Source organism: Lethenteron reissneri, unplaced genomic scaffold, assembly GCF_015708825.2.
Source record: "Lethenteron reissneri isolate LAM-NWPU_2019-01 unplaced genomic scaffold, ASM1570882v1 scaffold_258, whole genome shotgun sequence".
Lineage (NCBI taxonomy): Eukaryota > Metazoa > Chordata > Hyperoartia > Petromyzontiformes > Petromyzontidae > Lethenteron > Lethenteron reissneri.
Genome location: NW_026891780.1, coordinates 3,092 through 21,817, shown reverse-complemented (window position 1 = coordinate 21,817; position 18,726 = coordinate 3,092). Strand labels below are relative to the sequence as shown.

The 18,726-nt window shown below is 56.3% G+C and overlaps 1 protein-coding gene across 1 annotated transcript; it reads right to left on the bottom strand.

Annotated features, from left to right (window-relative positions):
• Positions 1-654: 654 nt before the first annotated feature.
• Positions 655-16,027, bottom strand: LOC133339764 (volume-regulated anion channel subunit LRRC8E-like; the record flags this gene model as incomplete). Its single annotated transcript, XM_061547930.1, is given in 13 exon segments — positions 655-918; positions 1,034-1,657; positions 1,856-2,001; positions 9,752-9,845; positions 11,817-11,855; positions 11,857-11,942; positions 11,945-11,964; positions 12,277-12,358; positions 13,926-14,138; positions 14,141-14,177; positions 15,048-15,161; positions 15,883-15,942; positions 15,944-16,027. Coding segments are annotated over 13 exon segments (1,863 nt in total), but the record flags the coding sequence as incomplete, so codon positions are not given.
• Between the last annotated feature and the right edge of the window lie 2,699 nt (positions 16,028-18,726).

The window sequence follows — 18,726 nt, the reverse complement described above, 5'->3', positions numbered from 1 at the left end:
TAAAAGCTGGGGGCTATGATCAAGTGCTTGGAGCCAACGGGGAAAAACAAACAAAAACGGGGGTCCAAATTGTCCAACGGTGGCTTCTCCTAATACAAGTTTTTATTTATTTAGGTGTTAGACCCCTTATCAGTGTCTACACCCAGACCTGTCAACCCCTAATCGTACTAACTCCACTCACTGTTATCAGGCAAGCTACTTCACGTGAAACTCAGTCTGGTGATCGTCTGCACCTTCATTGGTGTCCACGCCTTAGTAATTGAGATGTTAACTACCTCACCTGTTATACAGCCTTGGTAATTCAGATGTTGACTACCTCACCTGTTACACAGGCCTTGGTAATTCAGATGTTGACTACCTCACCTGTTACACAGGCCTTGGTAATTCAGATGTTGACTACCTCACCTGTTATACAGGCCTTGTTAATTCAGATGTTAACTACCTCACCTGTTATACAGGCCTTGGTAATTGAGATGTTAACTACCTCACCTGTTATACAGGCCTTGTTGATTCAGATGTTAACTACCTCACCTGTTATACAGGAGGCCGTGGCTTCGACCCCGACCCTGACGCTGCCTACTGCTGTATAGCTGGAGTTGCCAATGCCGGTTGTAATTACCGGTGAAAGTCTCTCGGTGTCTTGGGGGTTCTCACTTTCTTGGGTTTCTCTCTCAGTTCCTTGTGCTTCTCTCCCGGCTCCCAGGGGGGCTCTGCGTCGCCGCGCCGCTGTGCGCCCCGCATCGCCTCCTTCACCTGCGCCGGCAGCGACTCGAACAGCTCCGCCTCCACCAGCAGCCCCCCGCGCCTCAGCTCCGCGCACTCCCCCAGCTCGGCCGGCAGCTCCGTCAGCCGGTTCCCGGCCAGCTCCAAGCGGCGCAGCCTCGACAGCCTCCCCACCAGGCCGCTCAACTCGCGCAGCTCGTTGTTGGCGAGCCAGCGTCCGCAGCCCCTCGCAGCCGAACAACTCGTCGGGCAGACTCTGCAGGGCGTTGCCCGACAGGCGGAGGGTGCTCAGCCGAGTCAGCTGGCGCACCTCGGGCGGCAGGGTGACGATGGCGTTGCTGCTCAGGTCTAGCACCTGCAGGCCGTGCAGGCGGAACAGCCCGGCGGGCAGCTCGCCCCCGATGAGGTTCCCGTCGAGGAAGAGCGAGCGCAGCGCCGCCGCGGCCGCCAAGCGCGGGACGCTCGCGAGGGCGTTGTCCGAGAGACGCAGGATGGCGAGGCGCTTGCAGGCGGCCGCCGGCAACATCGCCGCGTCGTCGTCGCCGTCTCCCGGCGAGCGGAGGCCGTTGCGGGAGAGGTCGAGTTCGCTGAGGCGTCCCAGCGCCAGCAGGGGCCGCGCGAGCTCGGCGGGCTCCAGGCCGCAGCGCGTCAGCCGCAGCGTCTCCAAGCCGCACAGCTTGCTCAGGGGCGCCAGCGACTCGAGGCGCGCGCCGCCGTTGTCGAGGGCGAACGAGCGCAGGCCGCCGGCGGCGCCGGAGGCCAGGCCGGGCGGGAGGCGGGCGACGCTGGTGGTCAGGCGCAGGCCCTGCAGGCGCCTGAGGTCGCCCAGCGGCTTGAGGAGCGCCGGCGTCAGGGGCCCCTCCAGGGACAGCTCCTCCAGGTGGCGCATTTCACGCAGCCAGCCCGGGACCTCCGCCTTGATTGCAAACTTCACCTGCGAGCGGGCGCTGGACCGGAGGGGGGGGGGGGGCGCACGGTGAATGTCGGTCCCCGACATTGTGACTCATACATTTGGTGGGGGAGGTGAGTTTTTGGCGATGTCACGGCCGGGATCAGTGGAGCCGAATGGACCGCTCAGACCGAGCCACCCACCCACCCTCGCGCCCGCCCGCCCGTCCGTCCACCCACGCACCTCCAGCTGGTGCAGCTCCTCGCTGAGGAAGGCGAGTGCGCGATTGTCGACGCCCACGGTGCAGTTCAGCAGCCGCAGCTTGTGCAGATTCACCATCTGCACCACCGCCGCCCCCAGCGTCACCCCGTGCATCGAGTCCAGCGCACCTTCGGTGGGGGATTGGGTACGAGGGTGAGTGAGTTGGTGGGCGAGTCGGTGTGTGGGTATGAGGGTGAGTGAGTTGGTGGGCGAGTGGGTGTATGGGTCAGTGGGTATGAGGGTGAGTGAGTTGGTGGGCGAGTGGGTGTATGGGTCAGTGGGTATGAGGGTGAGTGAGTTGGTGGGCGAGTGTGTGGGTCAGTGGGTATGAGGGTGAGTGAGTTGGTGGGTGAGTGGGTGTGTGGGTCAGTGGGTATGAGGGTGAGTGGGTGGGTGGGCGAGTGGGTGTGTGGGTCAGTGGGTACGAGGGTGAGTGAGTTGGTGGGCGAGTCGGTGTGTGGGTCAGTGGGTGAGTGAGTTGGTGGGCGAGTGGGTGTGTGGGTCAGTGGGTATGAGGGTGAGTGAGTTGGTGGGCGAGTGGGTGTGTGGGTCAGTGGGTATGAGGGTGAGTGGGTGGGTGGGCGAGTGGGTGTGTGGGTCAGTGGGTACGAGGGTGAGTGAGTTGGTGGGCGAGTCGGTGTGTGGGTCAGTGGGTGAGTGAGTTGGTGGGCGAGTGGGTGTGTGGGTCAGTGGGTATGAGGGTGAGTGAGTTGGTGAGTGAGTGGGTGTGTGGGTCAGTGGGTATGAGGGTGAGTGAGTTGGTGGGCGAGTGGGTGTGTGGGTCAGTGGGTATGAGGGTGAGTGAGTTGGTGGGCGAGTGGGTGTGTGGGTCAGTGGGTACGAGGGTGAGTGGGTGGGTGGGTGAGTGGGTGTGTGGGTCAGTGGGTACGAGGGTGAGTGAGTTGGTGGGCGAGTGGGTGTGTGGGTCAGTGGGTGAGTGAGTTGGTGGGCGAGTGGGTGTGTGGGTCAGTGGGTACGAGGGTGAGTGGGTGGGTGAGTGGGTGTGTGGGTCAGTGCGTGAGTGAGTTGGTGGGCGAGTGGGGTGTGGGTCAGTGGGTATGAGGGTGAGTGAGTTGGTGGGCGAGTGGGTGTGTGGGTCAGTGGGTACGAGGGTGAGTGGGGTGTGGGTCAGTGGGTATGAGGGTGAGTGAGTTGGTGGGTGTGTGGGTCAGTGGGTGAATGAGTTGGTAGGTGAGTGGGTGTGTGGGTCAGTGGGTATGAGGGTGAGTGAGTTGGGGGTGTGTGGTCAGTGGGTGAGTGAGTTGGTGCGTGAGTGGGTTGTGGGTCAGTGGGTATGAGGGTGAGTGAGTGGGGGGTGAGTGGGTGTGTGGGTCAGTGGGTATGAGGGTGAGTGAGTTGGTGGGCGAGTGGGTGTGTGGGTCAGTGGGTACGAGGGTGAGTGAGTTGGTGGGTGTGTGGGTCAGTGGGTGAGTGAGTTGGTAGGTGAGTGGGTGTATGGGTCAGTGGGTATGAGGGGAGTGAGTTGGTGGGTGTGTGGGTGTGGGGTCAGTGGGTGAGTGAGTTGGTGGGCGAGGGGTGTGTGGGTCAGTGGGTATGAGGGTGAGTGAGTTGGTGGGTGAGTGGGTGTGTGGGTCAGTGGGTGAGTGAGTTGGTGGGTGAGTGGGTGTGTGGGTCAGTGGATGAGTGAGTTGGTGGGTGAGTGGGTGTGGGGTCAGTGGGTATGAGGGTGAGTGAGTTGGTGGGTGTGTGGGTCAGTGGGTGAGTGAGTTGGTAGGTGAGTGGGTGTGTGGGTCAGTGGGTATGAGGGTGAGTGAGTTGGTGGGTGAGTGGGTGTGTGGGTCAGTGGGTGAGTGAGTTGGTGGGCGAGTGGGTGTGTGGGTCAGTGGGTATGAGGGTGAGTGAGTTGGTGGGTGAGTGGGTGTGTGGGTCAGTGGGTGAGTGAGTTGGTGGGTGAGTGGGTGTGTGGGTCAGTGGGTGAGTGAGTTGGTGGGTGAGTGGGTGTGTGGGTCAGTGGGTATGAGGGTGAGTGAGTTGGTGGGCGAGTGGGTGTGTGGGTCAGTGGGTGAGTGAGTTAGTGGCTGAGTGGCTGTGTGAGTTGGTGGGTGCATGGGTGTGTGGGTGGGTGAGTTGGTGAGTGAGTGGGTTGGTCAGTGAGTGAGTGTGTGTGTGCGCGAGTGGTTGGGTGGGTGTGCGGGTGAGTTGGTGGGTAAGTGGGTGTCTGGGTGAGTGGGTGGGTGAATTGGTGGGTGAGTGGGTGTGCGGGTGAGTTGGTGGGTAAGTGGGTGTGGGGTCAGTGGGTATGATGAGTGAGTAGGTGGGTGAGTGGCTGTGTGAGTTGGTGGGTGGATGGGTGGGTGAGTGGCTGTGTCCACGGGCACCTGTATCTGAGTGAGCCGGTATGTGTCCACTGGTGGGCGAGTGGGTGTGTGGGTCAGTGGGTGAGTGAGTTGGTGGGCGAGTGGGTGTGTGGGTCAGTGGGTACGAGGGTGAGTGAGTTGGTGGGTGTGTGGGTCAGTGGGTGAGTGAGTTGGTGCGTGAGTGGGTGTGTGGGTCAGTGGGTATGAGGGTGAGTGAGTGGGTGGGTGAGTGGGTGTGTGGGTCAGTGGGTATGAGGGTGAGTGAGTTGGTGGGTGTGTGGGTCAGTGGGTGAGTGAGTTGGTAGGTGAGTGGGTGTATGGGTCAGTGGGTATGAGGGTGAGTGAGTTGGTGGGTGTGTGGGTCAGTGGGTGAGCGAGTTGGTAGGTGAGTGGGTGTGTGGGTCAGTGGGTATGAGGGTGAGTGAGTTGGTGGGTGAGTGGGTGTGTGGGTCAGTGGGTGAGTGAGTTGGTGGGCGAGTGGGTGTGTGGGTCAGTGGGTATGAGGGTGAGTGAGTTGGTGGGTGAGTGGGTGTGTGGGTCAGTGGGTGAGTGAGTTGGTGGGTGAGTGGGTGTGTGGGTCAGTGGGTGAGTGAGTTGGTAGGTGAGTGGGTGTGTGGGTCAGTGGGTATGAGGGTGAGTGAGTTGGTGGGTGAGTGGGTGTGTGGGTCAGTGGGTGAGTGAGTTGGTGGGCGAGTGGGTGTGTGGGTCAGTGGGTATGAGGGTGAGTGAGTTGGTGGGTGAGTGGGTGTGTGGGTCAGTGGGTGAGTGAGTTGGTGGGTGAGTGGGTGTGTGGGTCAGTGGGTGAGTGAGTTGGTGGGTGAGTGGGTGTGTGAGTCAGTGGGTATGAGGGTGAGTGAGTTGGTGGGCGAGTGGGTGTGTGGGTCAGTGGGTGAGTGAGTTAGTGGCTGAGTGGCTGTGTGAGTTGGTGGGTGCATGGGTGTGTGGGTGGGTGGGTTGGTGAGTGAGTGGGTTGGTCAGTGAGTGAGTGTGTGTGTGCGCGAGTGGTTGGGTGGGTGTGCGGGTGAGTTGGTGGGTAAGTGGGTGTCTGGGTGAGTGGGTGGGTGAATTGGTGGGTTAGTGGGTGTGCGGGTGAGTTGGTGGGTAAGTGGGTGTGTGGGTCAGTGGGTATGAGGGTGAGTGAGTAGGTGGGTGAGTGGCTGTGTGAGTTGGTGGGTGGATGGGTGGGTGAGTGGCTGTGTCCACGGGCACCTGTATCTGAGTGAGCCGGTATGTGTCCACTGGTGGGCGAGTGGGTGTGTGGGTCAGTGGGTGAGTGAGTTGGTGGGCGAGTGGGTGTGGGGTCAGTGGGTACGAGGGTGAGTGGGGGTGAGTGGGTGTGTGGGTCAGTGCGTGAGTGAGTTGGGGGCGAGTGGGTGTGTGGGTCAGTGGGTATGAGGGTGAGTGAGTTGGTGGGCGAGTGGGTGTGTGGGTCAGTGGGTACGAGGGTGAGTGGGTGGGTGAGTGGGTGTGTGGGTCAGTGGGTATGAGGGTGAGTGAGTTGGTTGGGTGTGTGGGTCAGTGGGTGAATGAGTTGGTAGGTGAGTGGGTGTGTGGGTCAGTGGGTATGAGGGTGAGTGAGTTGGTGGGTGTGTGGGTCAGTGGGTGAGTGAGTTGGTGCATGAGGGGTGTGGGTCAGTGGGTATGAGGGTGAGTGAGTGGGTGGGTGAGTGGGTGTGTGGGTCAGTGGGTATGAGGGTGAGTGAGTTGGTGGGCGAGTGGGTGTGTGGGTCAGTGGGTATGAGGGTGAGTGAGTTGGTGGGCGAGTGGGTGTGTGGGTCAGTGGGTATGAGGGTGAGTGAGTTGGTGGGTGAGTGGGTGTGTGGGTCAGTGGGTATGAGGGTGAGTGGGTGGGTGGGTGAGTGGGTGTGTGGGTCAGTGGGTACGAGGGTGAGTGAGTTGGTGGGCGAGTGGGTGTGTGGGTCAGTGGGTGAGTGAGTTGGTGGGCGAGTGGGGTGTGGGTCAGTGGGTACGAGGGTGAGTGGGTGGGTGAGTGGGTGTGTGGGTCAGTGCATGAGTGAGTTGGTGGGCGAGTGGGTGTGTGGGTCAGTGGGTATGAGGGTGAGTGAGTTGGTGGGCGAGTGGGTGTGTGGGTCAGTGGGTACGAGGGTGAGTGGGTGGGTGAGTGGGTGTGTGGGTCAGTGGGTATGAGGGTGAGTGAGTTGGTGGGTGTGTGGGTCAGTGGGTGAATGAGTTGGTAGGTGAGTGGGTGTGTGGGTCAGTGGGTATGAGGGTGAGTGAGTTGGTGGGTGTGTGGGTCAGTGGGTGAGTGAGTTGGTGCGTGAGTGGGTGGGTGGGTCAGTGGGTATGAGGGTGAGTGAGTGGGTGGGTGAGTGGGTGTGTGGGTCAGTGGGTATGAGGGTGAGTGAGTTGGTGGGTGAGTGGGTGTGTGGGTCAGTGGGTGAGTGAGTTGGTGGGCGAGTGGGTGTGTGGGTCAGTGGGTATGAGGGTGAGTGAGTTGGTGGTGAGTGGGTGTGTGGGTCAGTGGGTGAGTGGTGGTGGTGAGTGGGTGTGTGGGTCAGTGGATGAGTGAGTTGGTGGGTGAGTGGGTGTGTGGGTCAGTGGGTATGAGGGTGAGTGAGTTGGTGGGTGTGTGGGTCAGTGGGTGAGTGAGTTGGTAGGTGAGTGGGTGTGTGGGTCAGTGGGTATGAGGGTGAGTGAGTTGGTGGGTGAGTGGGTGTGTGGGTCAGTGGGTGAGTGAGTTGGTGGGCGAGTGGGTGTGTGGGTTAGTGGGTATGAGGGTGAGTGAGTTGGTGGGTGAGTGGGTGTGTGGGTCAGTGGGTGAGTGAGTTGGTGGGTGAGTGGGTGTGTGGGTCAGTGGGTGAGTGAGTTGGTGGGTGAGTGGGTGTGTGGGTCAGTGGGTATGAGGGTGAGTGAGTTGGTGGGCGAGTGGGTGTGTGGGTCAGTGGGTGAGTGAGTTAGTGGCTGAGTGGCTGTGTGAGTTGGTGGGTGCATGGGTGTGTGGGTGGGTGGGTTGGTGAGTGAGTGGGTTGGTCAGTGAGTGAGTGTGTGTGTGCGCGAGTGGTTGGGTGGGTGCGGGTGAGTGGTGGGTAATGGGTGTCTGGGGAGTGGGGGTGGGAATTGGTGGGTGAGTGGGGGGTGCGGGTGAGTGTGGGTAAGTGGGTGTGGTGGCAGTGGGTAGAGGTGAGTGAGTAGGTGGGTGAGTGGCTGTGTGAGTTGGTGGGTGGTGGTGGGTGAGTGCTGTGTCCACGGGCACCTGTATCTGAGTGAGCCGGTATGTGTCCACTGGTGGGCGAGTGGGTGTGGGTCAGTGGTTGAGTGAGTTGGTGGGCGAGTGTTGTGTGGGTCAGTGTCGAGGGTGAGTGGGTGGGTGAGTGGGTGTGGGTCAGTGCGTGAGTGAGTTGGTGGGCGAGTGGGTGTGTGGGTCAGTGGTATGAGGGTGAGTGAGTTGGTCGAGTGGTGTGTGGGTCAGTGGGTACGAGGGTGAGTGGGTGGGTGAGTGGGTGTGGGGTCAGTGGGTATGAGGTGAGTGAGTTGGTGGGTGTGTGGGTGTGTGAATGAGTTGGTAGGTGAGTGGGTGTGTGGGTCAGTGGGTATGAGGTGAGTGAGTTGGTGGGTGTGTGGGTCAGTGGTGAGTGAGTTGGTGCGTGAGTGGGTGTGTGGGTCAGTGGGTATGAGGGTGAGTGAGTGGGTGGGTGAGTGGGTGTGTGGGTCAGTGGGTATGAGGGGGATGAGTTGGTGGGCGAGTGGGTGTGTGGGTCAGTGGGTACGAGGGGTGAGTGGGTGTGTGGGGGTCAGTGGGTATGAGGGTGAGTGAGTTGGTGGGTGTGTGGGTCAGTGGTGTGAGTGAGTTGGTAGGTGAGTGGGTGTATGGGTCAGTGGGTATGAGGGTGAGTGAGTTGGTGGGTGTTGTGGGTCAGTGGGTGAGTGAGTTGGTAGGTGAGTGGGTGTGTGGGTCAGTGGATATGAGGGTGAGTGAGTTGGTGGGTGAGTGGGTGTGTGGGTCAGTGGGTGAGTGAGTTGTGGGCGAGTGGGTGTGTGGGTCAGTGGGTATGAGGGTGAGTGAGTTGGTGGGTGAGTGTGTGGGTCAGTGGGTGAGTGAGTTGGTGGGTGAGTGGGTGTGGGTCAGTGGGAGTGAGTTGGTGGGTGAGTGGTGTGTGTGGGTCAGTGGGTATGAGGGTGAGTGAGTTGGTGGTGTGTGGGTCATGGGTGAGTGAGTTGGTAGGTGAGTGTGTGTGGGTCAGTGGGTATGAGGGTGAGTGAGTTGGTGGGGGTGTGGGTGTTGGGTCAGTGGGTGAGTGAGTTGGTGGGCGAGTGGGTGTGTGGGTCAGTGGGTATGAGGGTGAGTGAGTTGGTGGGTGAGTGTGTGTGGGTCAGTGGGTGAGTGTTGGTGGTGAGGGGTGTGTGGGTCAGTGGATGAGTGAGTTGGTGGGTGAGTGGGTGTGTGGGTCAGTGGGTATGAGGGTGAGTGAGTTGGGGGTGTGTGGGTCAGTGGGTGAGTGAGTTGGTAGGTGAGTGGGTGTGTGGGTCAGTGGGTATGAGGTGAGTGAGTTGGTGGGTGAGTGGGTGTGTGGGTCAGTGGGTGAGTGAGTTGGTGGGCGAGTGGGTGTGTGGGTCAGTGGGTATGAGGGTGAGTGAGTTGGTGGGTGAGTGGGTGTGTGGGTCAGTGGGTGAGTGAGTTGGTGGGTGAGTGGGTGTGGGTCAGTGGGTGAGTGAGTTGGTGGGTGAGTGGGTGTGTGAGTCAGTGGGTATGAGGGTGAGTGAGTTGGTGGGCGAGTGGGTGTGGGTCAGTGGGTGAGTGAGTTAGTGGCTGAGTGGCTGTGTGAGTTGGTGGTGCATGGTGTGTGGCTGGGTGGGGTGGTGAGTGAGTGGGTTGGTCAGTGAGTGAGTGTGTGTGTGCGCGAGTGGTTGGGTGGGTGCGGGTGAGTTGGTGGGTAAGTGGGTGTCTGGGTGAGTGGGTGGGTGAATTGGTGGGTGAGTGGGTGTGCGGGTGAGTTGGTGGGTAAGTGGGTGTGGGTCAGTGGGTATGAGGTGAGTGAGTAGGTGGGTGAGTGGCTGTGTGAGTTGGTGGGTGGATGGTGGGTGAGTGGCTGTGTCCACGGGCACCTGTATCTGAGTGCGCCGGTATGTGTCACTGGTGGTGAGTGGGGTGTGTGGGTCAGTGGGTATGGATGGTGAGTGAGTAGGTGGGTGAGTGGCTGTGTGAGTTGGTGGGTGGATGGGTGGGTGAGTGGCTGTGTCCACGGGCACCTGTATCTGAGTGAGCCAGTATGTTTCCACTGGTGGGCTTGAGTGGGTGTGGGTCAGTGGGTTATGAGGGTGAGTGAGTAGGTGGGTGAGTGGCTGTGTGAGTTGGTGGGTGGATGGGTGGGTGAGTGGCTGTGTCCACGGGCACCTGTATCGGAGTGAGCCGGTATGTGTCCACTGGTGGGTGAGTGGGTGTGTGGGTCAGTGGGTATGAGGGTGAGTGAGTAGGTGGGTGAGTGGCTGTGTGAGTTGGTGGGTGGATGGGTGGGTGAGGGCTGTGTCCACGGGCACCTGTATCTGAGTGAGCTGGTATGTGTCCACTGGCACCGCTGCCAGCTTGGAGAGAGCAGCTCGCTTTCGCCCTGCGCATTGATCGCCAGCAGCCCCGTCAGATGCGACAGGGTCCACGCTTGGTCCACGTTCACCTGCCTCAGCTTATTTTCACTCACCTGGAGCAGCAGCAGCAGCAGCAGCAACAGCAGCAGCAGGAACAGCACCAGCAGCCAAGCGCGGATGGATTTGATTTGTTTCAGCAGCGAGGGGCCCATGACGGTAAAGACGTTATACGCATGTAGTGAGCGACTTCCGAGACACATCGTGTAGAGGCCTTCTTATTTATTCTCACACTGGACGATGCAGAAATATCAACGTCTCCACGTAGCTACACATAGCCTACCCTTCTACACAACCCCATCGTCGGCGTCCAACTGCACGGTTATTTGACTAGCGCAGCGACAGGACGGTGAGCGCCCTGCAGGAGATCGGCCACGACGAAGAGGATGACGGCGAGCGGCGACGCAGCCAGGACCCAAGACCCGCAACAGCAGCGAACCTTCTCTGGTTCGGTCCCCCTTATACAGTGATACCTCGGTTCACGAACCTTAATTCGTGAAATGACTCTGGTCGTGAACCGAATGGTCGTGAACGAGGCACATTTTCACATAGGGTTCAATGTAAATTCGGTTAATCCGTTTCTGACCTTTTTTTTTTTTGGTTTTTGAAGCACAAAAATATGAAACAAATGACAATAACATTACGTAGTACTGTACAGTTATAGTAATGTATAAAGAGAGAACACTAACCTTGCTGAGAGACCTATGGCATGGAGGAGGCAGGTGGGAGGCGGGTGGGAGGCGGGTATTGTTGGAGGGAGAGTCCCCCTCCATAAGGACATCAGGGGGATCTCCTTCAGGGGTTTCCTCTCTCCATCGCTCGGGGTTTTTTTATTTTTAGGTGAAGAGGGATGACTGTCACAGCTGGCGCATGTGTGCCTCTCGCTCATTCCGGGGTGCGCGCGCGTGCATGCCGCTTGTGCGCGTGCGTGCGTCGCGCGCGCGTTGTGTTGCGCGCGCGTTGCGTGCGTCCGCGCGCTTGTGCGTGCGCGCGCGCGTGTAGCCTGCGCGTGAAGGGCAGAATAGGCGGTGCGCACCACGTGTCGCGAGCCCCCGAGGAGGAGGAGGCGGGGTTACTCCCTCGGCTGATTTTGCATTGCTCGCTCCCGTTACATAACATCACGACCATGTGACAGACTGGAATTAGCATAAAAATGGGCGCGGCTCCTGTTCGTGAACCGAAGCGGAGTTCGTGAACCGAAGCATATTTTTATGAAATTTTCTGGTCGTGAACCGAGTTGTTCGTGAACCGAAGCGTTCGTGACCGAGGTATCACTGTATACACCCCGGTGTGGCCACGCCCCCTTCCAGAATCTTCAAGCAGGTTCCCGGAGCTTGAGGTCTCATATTCTTAGGTTTTTTCGGTTAAAGTCACGTAGGTTAAAAAATTAAAATTAATAAAAGTAAAATTAAATAAATAAAAATCACGACGTTTTGGATGGCAACACAAGCTTCCGTCTTCAGGTGGACCGTCACCAGCCACGACAGCTGTATCAGTGAGAGAATTCCAAGAACACAGTATTTGTTATATACTGTTGAAGGTGGGAGGAGCCAAGGTAGGCCTGGATATTGTTTTGTGAGGTTCGGTGCGGCTGAAGCACGCTGTTAGGAATGAGCCTTTGTTGTGTAAACTAGGTGCGGATGATGTTAAAGGTGCGTGTAAAATGGGACTGAGCCTTTTTGTTATGTAGAGATGATGCGGCTTGAGGTCTCGCTCAGACTTTGACATTCACCACCGATACGGCCCCCCTTATAATTAGTCAGTACATAACTTGCACATAGAACTAACACGGCCCATAGACTCAGACAGAGACCCAAAGACTCAACATCCCCCGTATAGCCTCGACGGACTGTTGGGGCAAGTGCCGTTAGCGAGCACCTCTATGCAGGCCAGAAGGGCGGCACACGAGGGGGTGGGTGGCCAGCACCACGCTCACCACACAGAGACCCACAGTTTGTTGTCCTTGTCCGATCGGCCGCGTCGGGCTCCGTCGAACGTGCGGCGCTCTGCGAGCGGCTTCTCCTCACCTCGGACAGGAAGACAGAGAACTTGCACGCGTTAGCAGGGGTCGTACTTGTCCACCAGGTGCAGGAGGAAGGCAAAGTCGTTGCGCACGTCCGGAATGTCCTCCACCCACGTCTCCTGGCGCGCCTCGCGAAGCTGTACTCCTTGAGCCTGCCGTGTAAGCGCCCCCCCCACCCACCCCCCCCCCCCCCCCCAGCACAGAGAACTCAGCGCTACCGCCCGTCGGACCCTCGTCCCAACGCGGAAGATCTCCCACGAAGCCACCGGTTTAAAACGTTACGATACACGTAGCGGTGTCGCCGGCCCGCGCTAACCGCATCTCCACGATCGCCGAAAAAGCCCGCAGACCAAAGCCAGAAGGCTGCCGCACGGCGATCCGGTGCCACGCACCGCTCCGCGGCAGCCCGCCGCCCATCCCCCCATCTCACCTGCCGGTCACCACCCAGTAGAAGATGTGGGCACAGTGTGAGCGCGTAGACGCACATCGTGGTGGCGTAGGCCATCCACATACACGACCATCCGACGGCGTCCGCCGGCCCTCGTTCTGCTCCGGGGGGGGCCGGTCGGGGGGCGTGGCGCCTCGCCGGGTCGACGAATCGGACGGAGGGCCGCGGCGGGTGCCGGCGGCGGCGGAAGACTCCGAAGGCAGCTTTCTCCACGGCGGGGAGTTCGTCGGATCTCGGGTCGCTGCGCGCGTGGGATTGCGTGGACATTTGGCGACGCGTCATGACGCACAGACGCACAGAGGACCCATAGAGACCCACAGGACACGCACAGAGACCCACAGAGACCCATCGAGACTCACAGAGACTCACAGAGAATGTAGAGACCCACATAGACCCATAGAGACCCATAGAGACACACAGAGACCCATAGAGATCACAGAGACTCACAGAGAACCGTAGAGACCCGTAGACACTACAGAGACCCCCAAAGATACATAGAGTCTCACAGAAACCCTTAGAGACTCACAGAAAACCCATAGAGACTCACAGAGACCTGCAGAGACCCATTGACATTCTGAGACCCACAGACCCACAGAGATCCACGAAGACCCACCAGAGACCCATAGTGACTCATAGAGACCCGCAGAGACCCATCAGGACTCACAGAGACCCGTAGAGACCCATAGAGACCCACAGACCCGCAGAGACCACAGAGGACCCAGAGGACCCATACAGACTCAGACACCCACATCGTTGACGCACATACACCCGCACACCAAGATCCCCCGTATAGCCTTAACAGACTATAGGGGCACAAGTGCTGGAAACGGTACACGAGGGGGTGGGTGGCCAGTACCACGCCTGGCCGCCTTGTCTCCCCAGTGGCGATGTTTACACACCGCACCAGGTACTCATTTGAGGCTGAGAAGACCTAGAGGAGGCCCAGAACTGGTACAGGTAGAAAACAGGTTCCACCACTGCCCACCAGGGATTGTTTGTCTGTCGTGCACGAATGCGCTGTCCAACCAAGTTACTACCTGCCCACTCCGAAGGAACGTGTTTCAGATAATCGTCGCTGGTGTTGGCCGTGAGCGAAATCGAACCTGGGTCGCCGGGTCATAGCGCAGCGTAGCGCTAAACGCTTCACCACGCTCCCCACACACCGCCAACCGTAAGCCAAACTGGTTATGAAAAGCACTAGAGGCTAGCAAGATGCGTGAACGGGCTCGCTGTCCCAAACACAGAGGTCGCAACCGGGTACCCGATACCCGTACCCCTACCCGCTACCCGGCTACCCGTACCCGGTCGGGTAGGGTAGCCGGGTAGCCGTTTTGCGACCCTGGTGCGGCGGGTACGGGTACGGGTTAGGCGTGAGTCCATATGGTAAACCGTTTGTCACTCATTTCGGGGTAGGGTACGGGTAGGGAACGGGGTACCCGTCCCCGCCGGGTACGGGTACCCATTTGCGACCCTGGTGCGGCCGGGTACGGGTACGGGTAAGAATCAAACCCGTTTGCAACCTCTACCCCAAACCCACGCAGGGTCTCCCCCAAAGGGGGAACTTTTTTAGTTTTGTTACTTAAGGGTGCAAGGGATGACTAAGGCAGGAAGGAGGCGTGGGCCGTCTCTTCGTAGTCAGCCCCCTTCTAACCTGCAGCTCCCCACTGTGGCGGGCGGCGCTGGCGGCTTGCAGCGCCGCCGCTGACGCCAACCCGTCCAGTGCGGCTTCGTGCACGGCGTGCGTGGTCCACTGCGAGTCCATGCACTTACCCAGCACGCACACAAAGTGCTCGATCTTGGAGCTCGTCTCCGGGAACCTGAACCAGAAGTTCCTGGTGGCCGTCAGGATGAGTGTGTGCAGCACCACGAGATGCGGAAGTACTTGCTGATCCACAGCACCGCGTTGTCGTAGCAGAACTAGTTGATCAACCCGGTACTGGTACTGGTCGAAGCCAACCTGGGCGAGTGTGGGAAGGGCAAAATGAACTGGCGTGGCGGGTGATGTCGCATGCCCCTCCCTTGCGGTGACAGAGCTGGGCTCAAATGTGCTTTGGCCTGATGATGCCGGTTGTAGTTACTGGCGGAACAGCACCGTACTCAAGATCGTCAACGTTGTGGCTCTGCTCTTCAACACACCGGTGTGCTGTACTAGGATATTACATTACACTACACTATACACTACAATATAATGTACATTACAATATCACTACACTATACATTACACTATAATGTACATTACCATATACACTACACTATACACTACACTATACATTACACTATAATGTACATTACAATATACACTACCACTATACACTACACTCTACATTACACTATAATGTACATTACAATATACATACACTATACACTACACTATACATTACACTATAATGTACATTACACTCTACAATACACTATACACTACACTATACATTACACTATACATTACACTATACACTACACCTCTAACATTACACTATAATGTACATTACAATATATACACTATACACTACACTATACATTACACTATAATGTACATTACACTATACACTACACTATACACTACACTATACATTACACTATACACTACACTATACATTACACTATAATGTACATTACAATATACACTACACTATACACTACACTATAAATTACACTACACTATACATTACACTACACTACACTATACACTACACTATACACTACACTATACACTACACTACACTATACATTACACTATTCCTCGGGCAATTGCCGGTGGTGCCGAGCCGGCCCGAGGGGGAACCTCACCGTGTGAGCCCTGGGGTTGGCCACGAGCGTCCTCAGGACGGTCTCGTTCCACTCCTTCAGATCCACGTCGAAGCCTCTCGGCACCGGCACGCACAGAATGCGCTCGTTCATGTTCTGGGCGGAGGTGGGGCAAGTGGGTACCACGTGACCATGACGTGACGCCGTGTGGTCTCCTTAACTCAGGTTCACTTTGCGAGATTCCCGGTGTACGGGGGGAGATAACCCATATAGACCCAAGATGTGCTCTCTAGCCAGCGCTATGAGTGAGCTCGCACGTCGAGTTGGAAGCCACGACCCCCTCTGTACCAGGCGAGATAGTTAACATCTCCCGGCCACCGTGATGATGAGACACACGCGAAGTCCAAATATGCAGAAGGGGTAGGGATGGAACCCACATAGACCCAAGATGTGCTCTCTAGCCAGCGCTATGAGTGAGCTCGCACGTCGAGTTGGAACCCACGACCTCCTGCGTACCAGGCGAGGTAGTTAACATCTCCCGGCCACCGTGATGATGAGACACACGCGACGTACAAATATGCAGAAGGGGTCGGGATGGAACCCACATAGACCCAAGATGTGCTCTCTAGCCAGCGCTATGAGTGAGCTCGCACGTTGGAACCCCACGACCTCCTGCGTACCAGGCAAGGTAGTTAACATTCTCCCGGCCACCGTGATGATGAGACACACGCGAAGTCCAAATATGCAGAAGGGGTAGGGATGGAACCTATGACCTCCTGCGTACCAGGCGAGGTCGTCAAATCTCAGCGATGTTATCCATAGCAAGGTGGCGACATTGATGAATGTGCGTGGGGACTGGTGCGTTGGAACAAAGCACCTGCAGCATCCCGGCAAAGATGCCGATCATGAACATGGGCACAGAGAGCATGTCGCACAAACACGTCCCACCAGGGCTGAAGGATCTTGAGGTCCGGGTGACCCTCCAATGAGAAGGAGGAGGTCAGGGCTCCGACGGGAATCATGACCCGAGCCGAGACTGCACACAAGCAGACACACACACGGACACACACGCAGACACACACACACAGACACACACACACAAGCAGACACACACCACGCAGAGACACACACAGAGGCGCACACACATGCAGACACACACACACAGACACACACAAGCATACACACACAAGCAGACATACAAGCAGACACACACATAGGCGCACACACACACACACAAGCAGACACACACAGGCAGACACACTCACACAGACACACACACAAGCAGACACACACAGGCAGACACACTCACCACGAACAAACACCAAGCAGACCACACACAGGCAGACACACACACGCAGAAACACACAGGCAGACACACAACAAGACACACACACAAGCAGACACCCCCCAGGCAGACACACACACACAAGCAGCTACACCACAGGCAGACCACTACACACAGACACACTCACGCAGACCACACCACAAGCAGACACACCACAGGCAGACACACACACAAGCAGAGGCGCCACATACAAGCAGACCACACACACAAGCAGACCACACACAGGCAGACACCACACAGAAACACAGGCAGACAACACACAAAGAGGCGCACACACAGACACACCACAGAGACACCCACACACAAGCAGACACACACAACACAAGCAGACACACACAGGCAGACACACACACAGACACACACACAAGCAGACACACACAGGCAGACACACACAAGCAGACACACAGGCAGACACACACACAGAGACACACAAGCAGACACACACACGCAGACACACTCACACAGACACACACAGGCAAGCAGACACACACAGGCAGACACACACAGGCAGACACACACAGGCAGACACACACACACAGACACACACAAGCAGACACACACACGCAGACACACACACACAGCAGACACACACACACACACACACAGACACACACACGCAAGCAGACACACACGCAGACACACACAAGCAGACACACACACACAGGCAGACACACAGGCAGACACACACACAGACACACACAAGCAGACACACACACAGACACACACAGCAGACACACACAGGCACACACAGGCAGACACACAGGTAGACACACACACAGGCAGACACACACACAGGCAGACACACACACAAGCAGACGCACACACACACACACACACAGGCAGACACACACAAGCAGACACACACACGCAGACACACTTACACAGACACACACACAAGCAGACACACACAGGCAGACACACACAAGCAGACACAACACACACAGGCACACACACAACACACACAGGCAGACACACAAGCAGACACACACACAGGCAGACACACACACAGCAGACACACACACAAGCATAATCAACGATTTTTGGGTTTAGATCGCGTTTATTTATAAATGTGTCGTAACCCTCCACCACCCGACACGGCCAATCAGTAAAAAATGTATCACGTTGACAAAGACAAATAGTTCACTGCTTTAGCCCACCGGTGTGTTGAAGCAACAACATTCACAATTTGAGTACGACGTTTCGCTGGTAATTACAACCAGCATCATCGGGCAATTCGCCAGAATGGTGAGGCTCTCCTGTGTCTCCCGTTCTTATATAGAGCAGCAGCAGGATGACGTCAACATTAACTCATTAACTCATCAGGTGCAAAGATTCAAGGGGGGAGTGATTGTAATTATATACTAGATTAGTAATCAGGCTATTGTTCCGATGCGAGTTGTAGATTAGTAATCATTTGGAATGTGTTTTATTGTGATTATGCTACATTAGTAATCAGTTAGTGGTTGTTTCCCTTATAAGTAATTGTAATGTATCTTATTTAATAATACGCTTCCAGGCCGCACTAAGCCTGTAGCTGTCTGAGCGATTAAAGTTATTTCTGTTTCTCTCAATTTCAATCGATTCTCTAATTAGTCTTTGCCAGTAGTAACTAGTTTTACACAACACTTCCACGTTGTCAAAATCAATTGAGTGTCCCTGTTGGCATGCATGTTCTGCTACTGCCGACAGTTGTGTTTGTGATAGTTTAATATTTCTCTGGTGTTCTTTTAGTCTTACACTAACGTTACGCCCTGTCTGTCCAATATAGCATCTGCCACATACACAATTAATCCGATATACACCTTCTGTTGATAATTTAGGTAATTCGTCTTTAGTGCACGTTACTAGTTGTTGAATTTTGTGTACTGTACCAAATCTTACTGTAATGTTTTGCTTTTGCAAAACACGGGCTAATTTATCAGTTACTCCTGAGATAAATATTTTTATTGTTTTAATAATCTGATCGCTTTCAGCAGTGTTGCTTTGCGATCGTGATTTGGCTTTTAGTGCTCTGTTAATTTGAGCATTATTGTAGCCATTCTGTCTTAGTGCTTATTTAACATGTTTAATCTCTCTCATTACAGTAAGATTTGGTACAGTACACAAAATTCAACAACTAGTAACGTGCACTAAAGACGAATTACCTAAATTATCAACAGAAGGTGTATATCGGATTAATTGTGTATGTGGCAGATGCTATATTGGACAGACAGGGCGTAACGTTAGTGTAAGACTAAAAGAACACCAGAGAAATATTAAACTATCACAAACACAACTGTCGGCAGTAGCAGAACATGCATGCCAACAGGGACACTCAATTGATTTTGACAACGTGGAAGTGTTGTGTAAAACTAGTTACTACTGGCAAAGACTAAT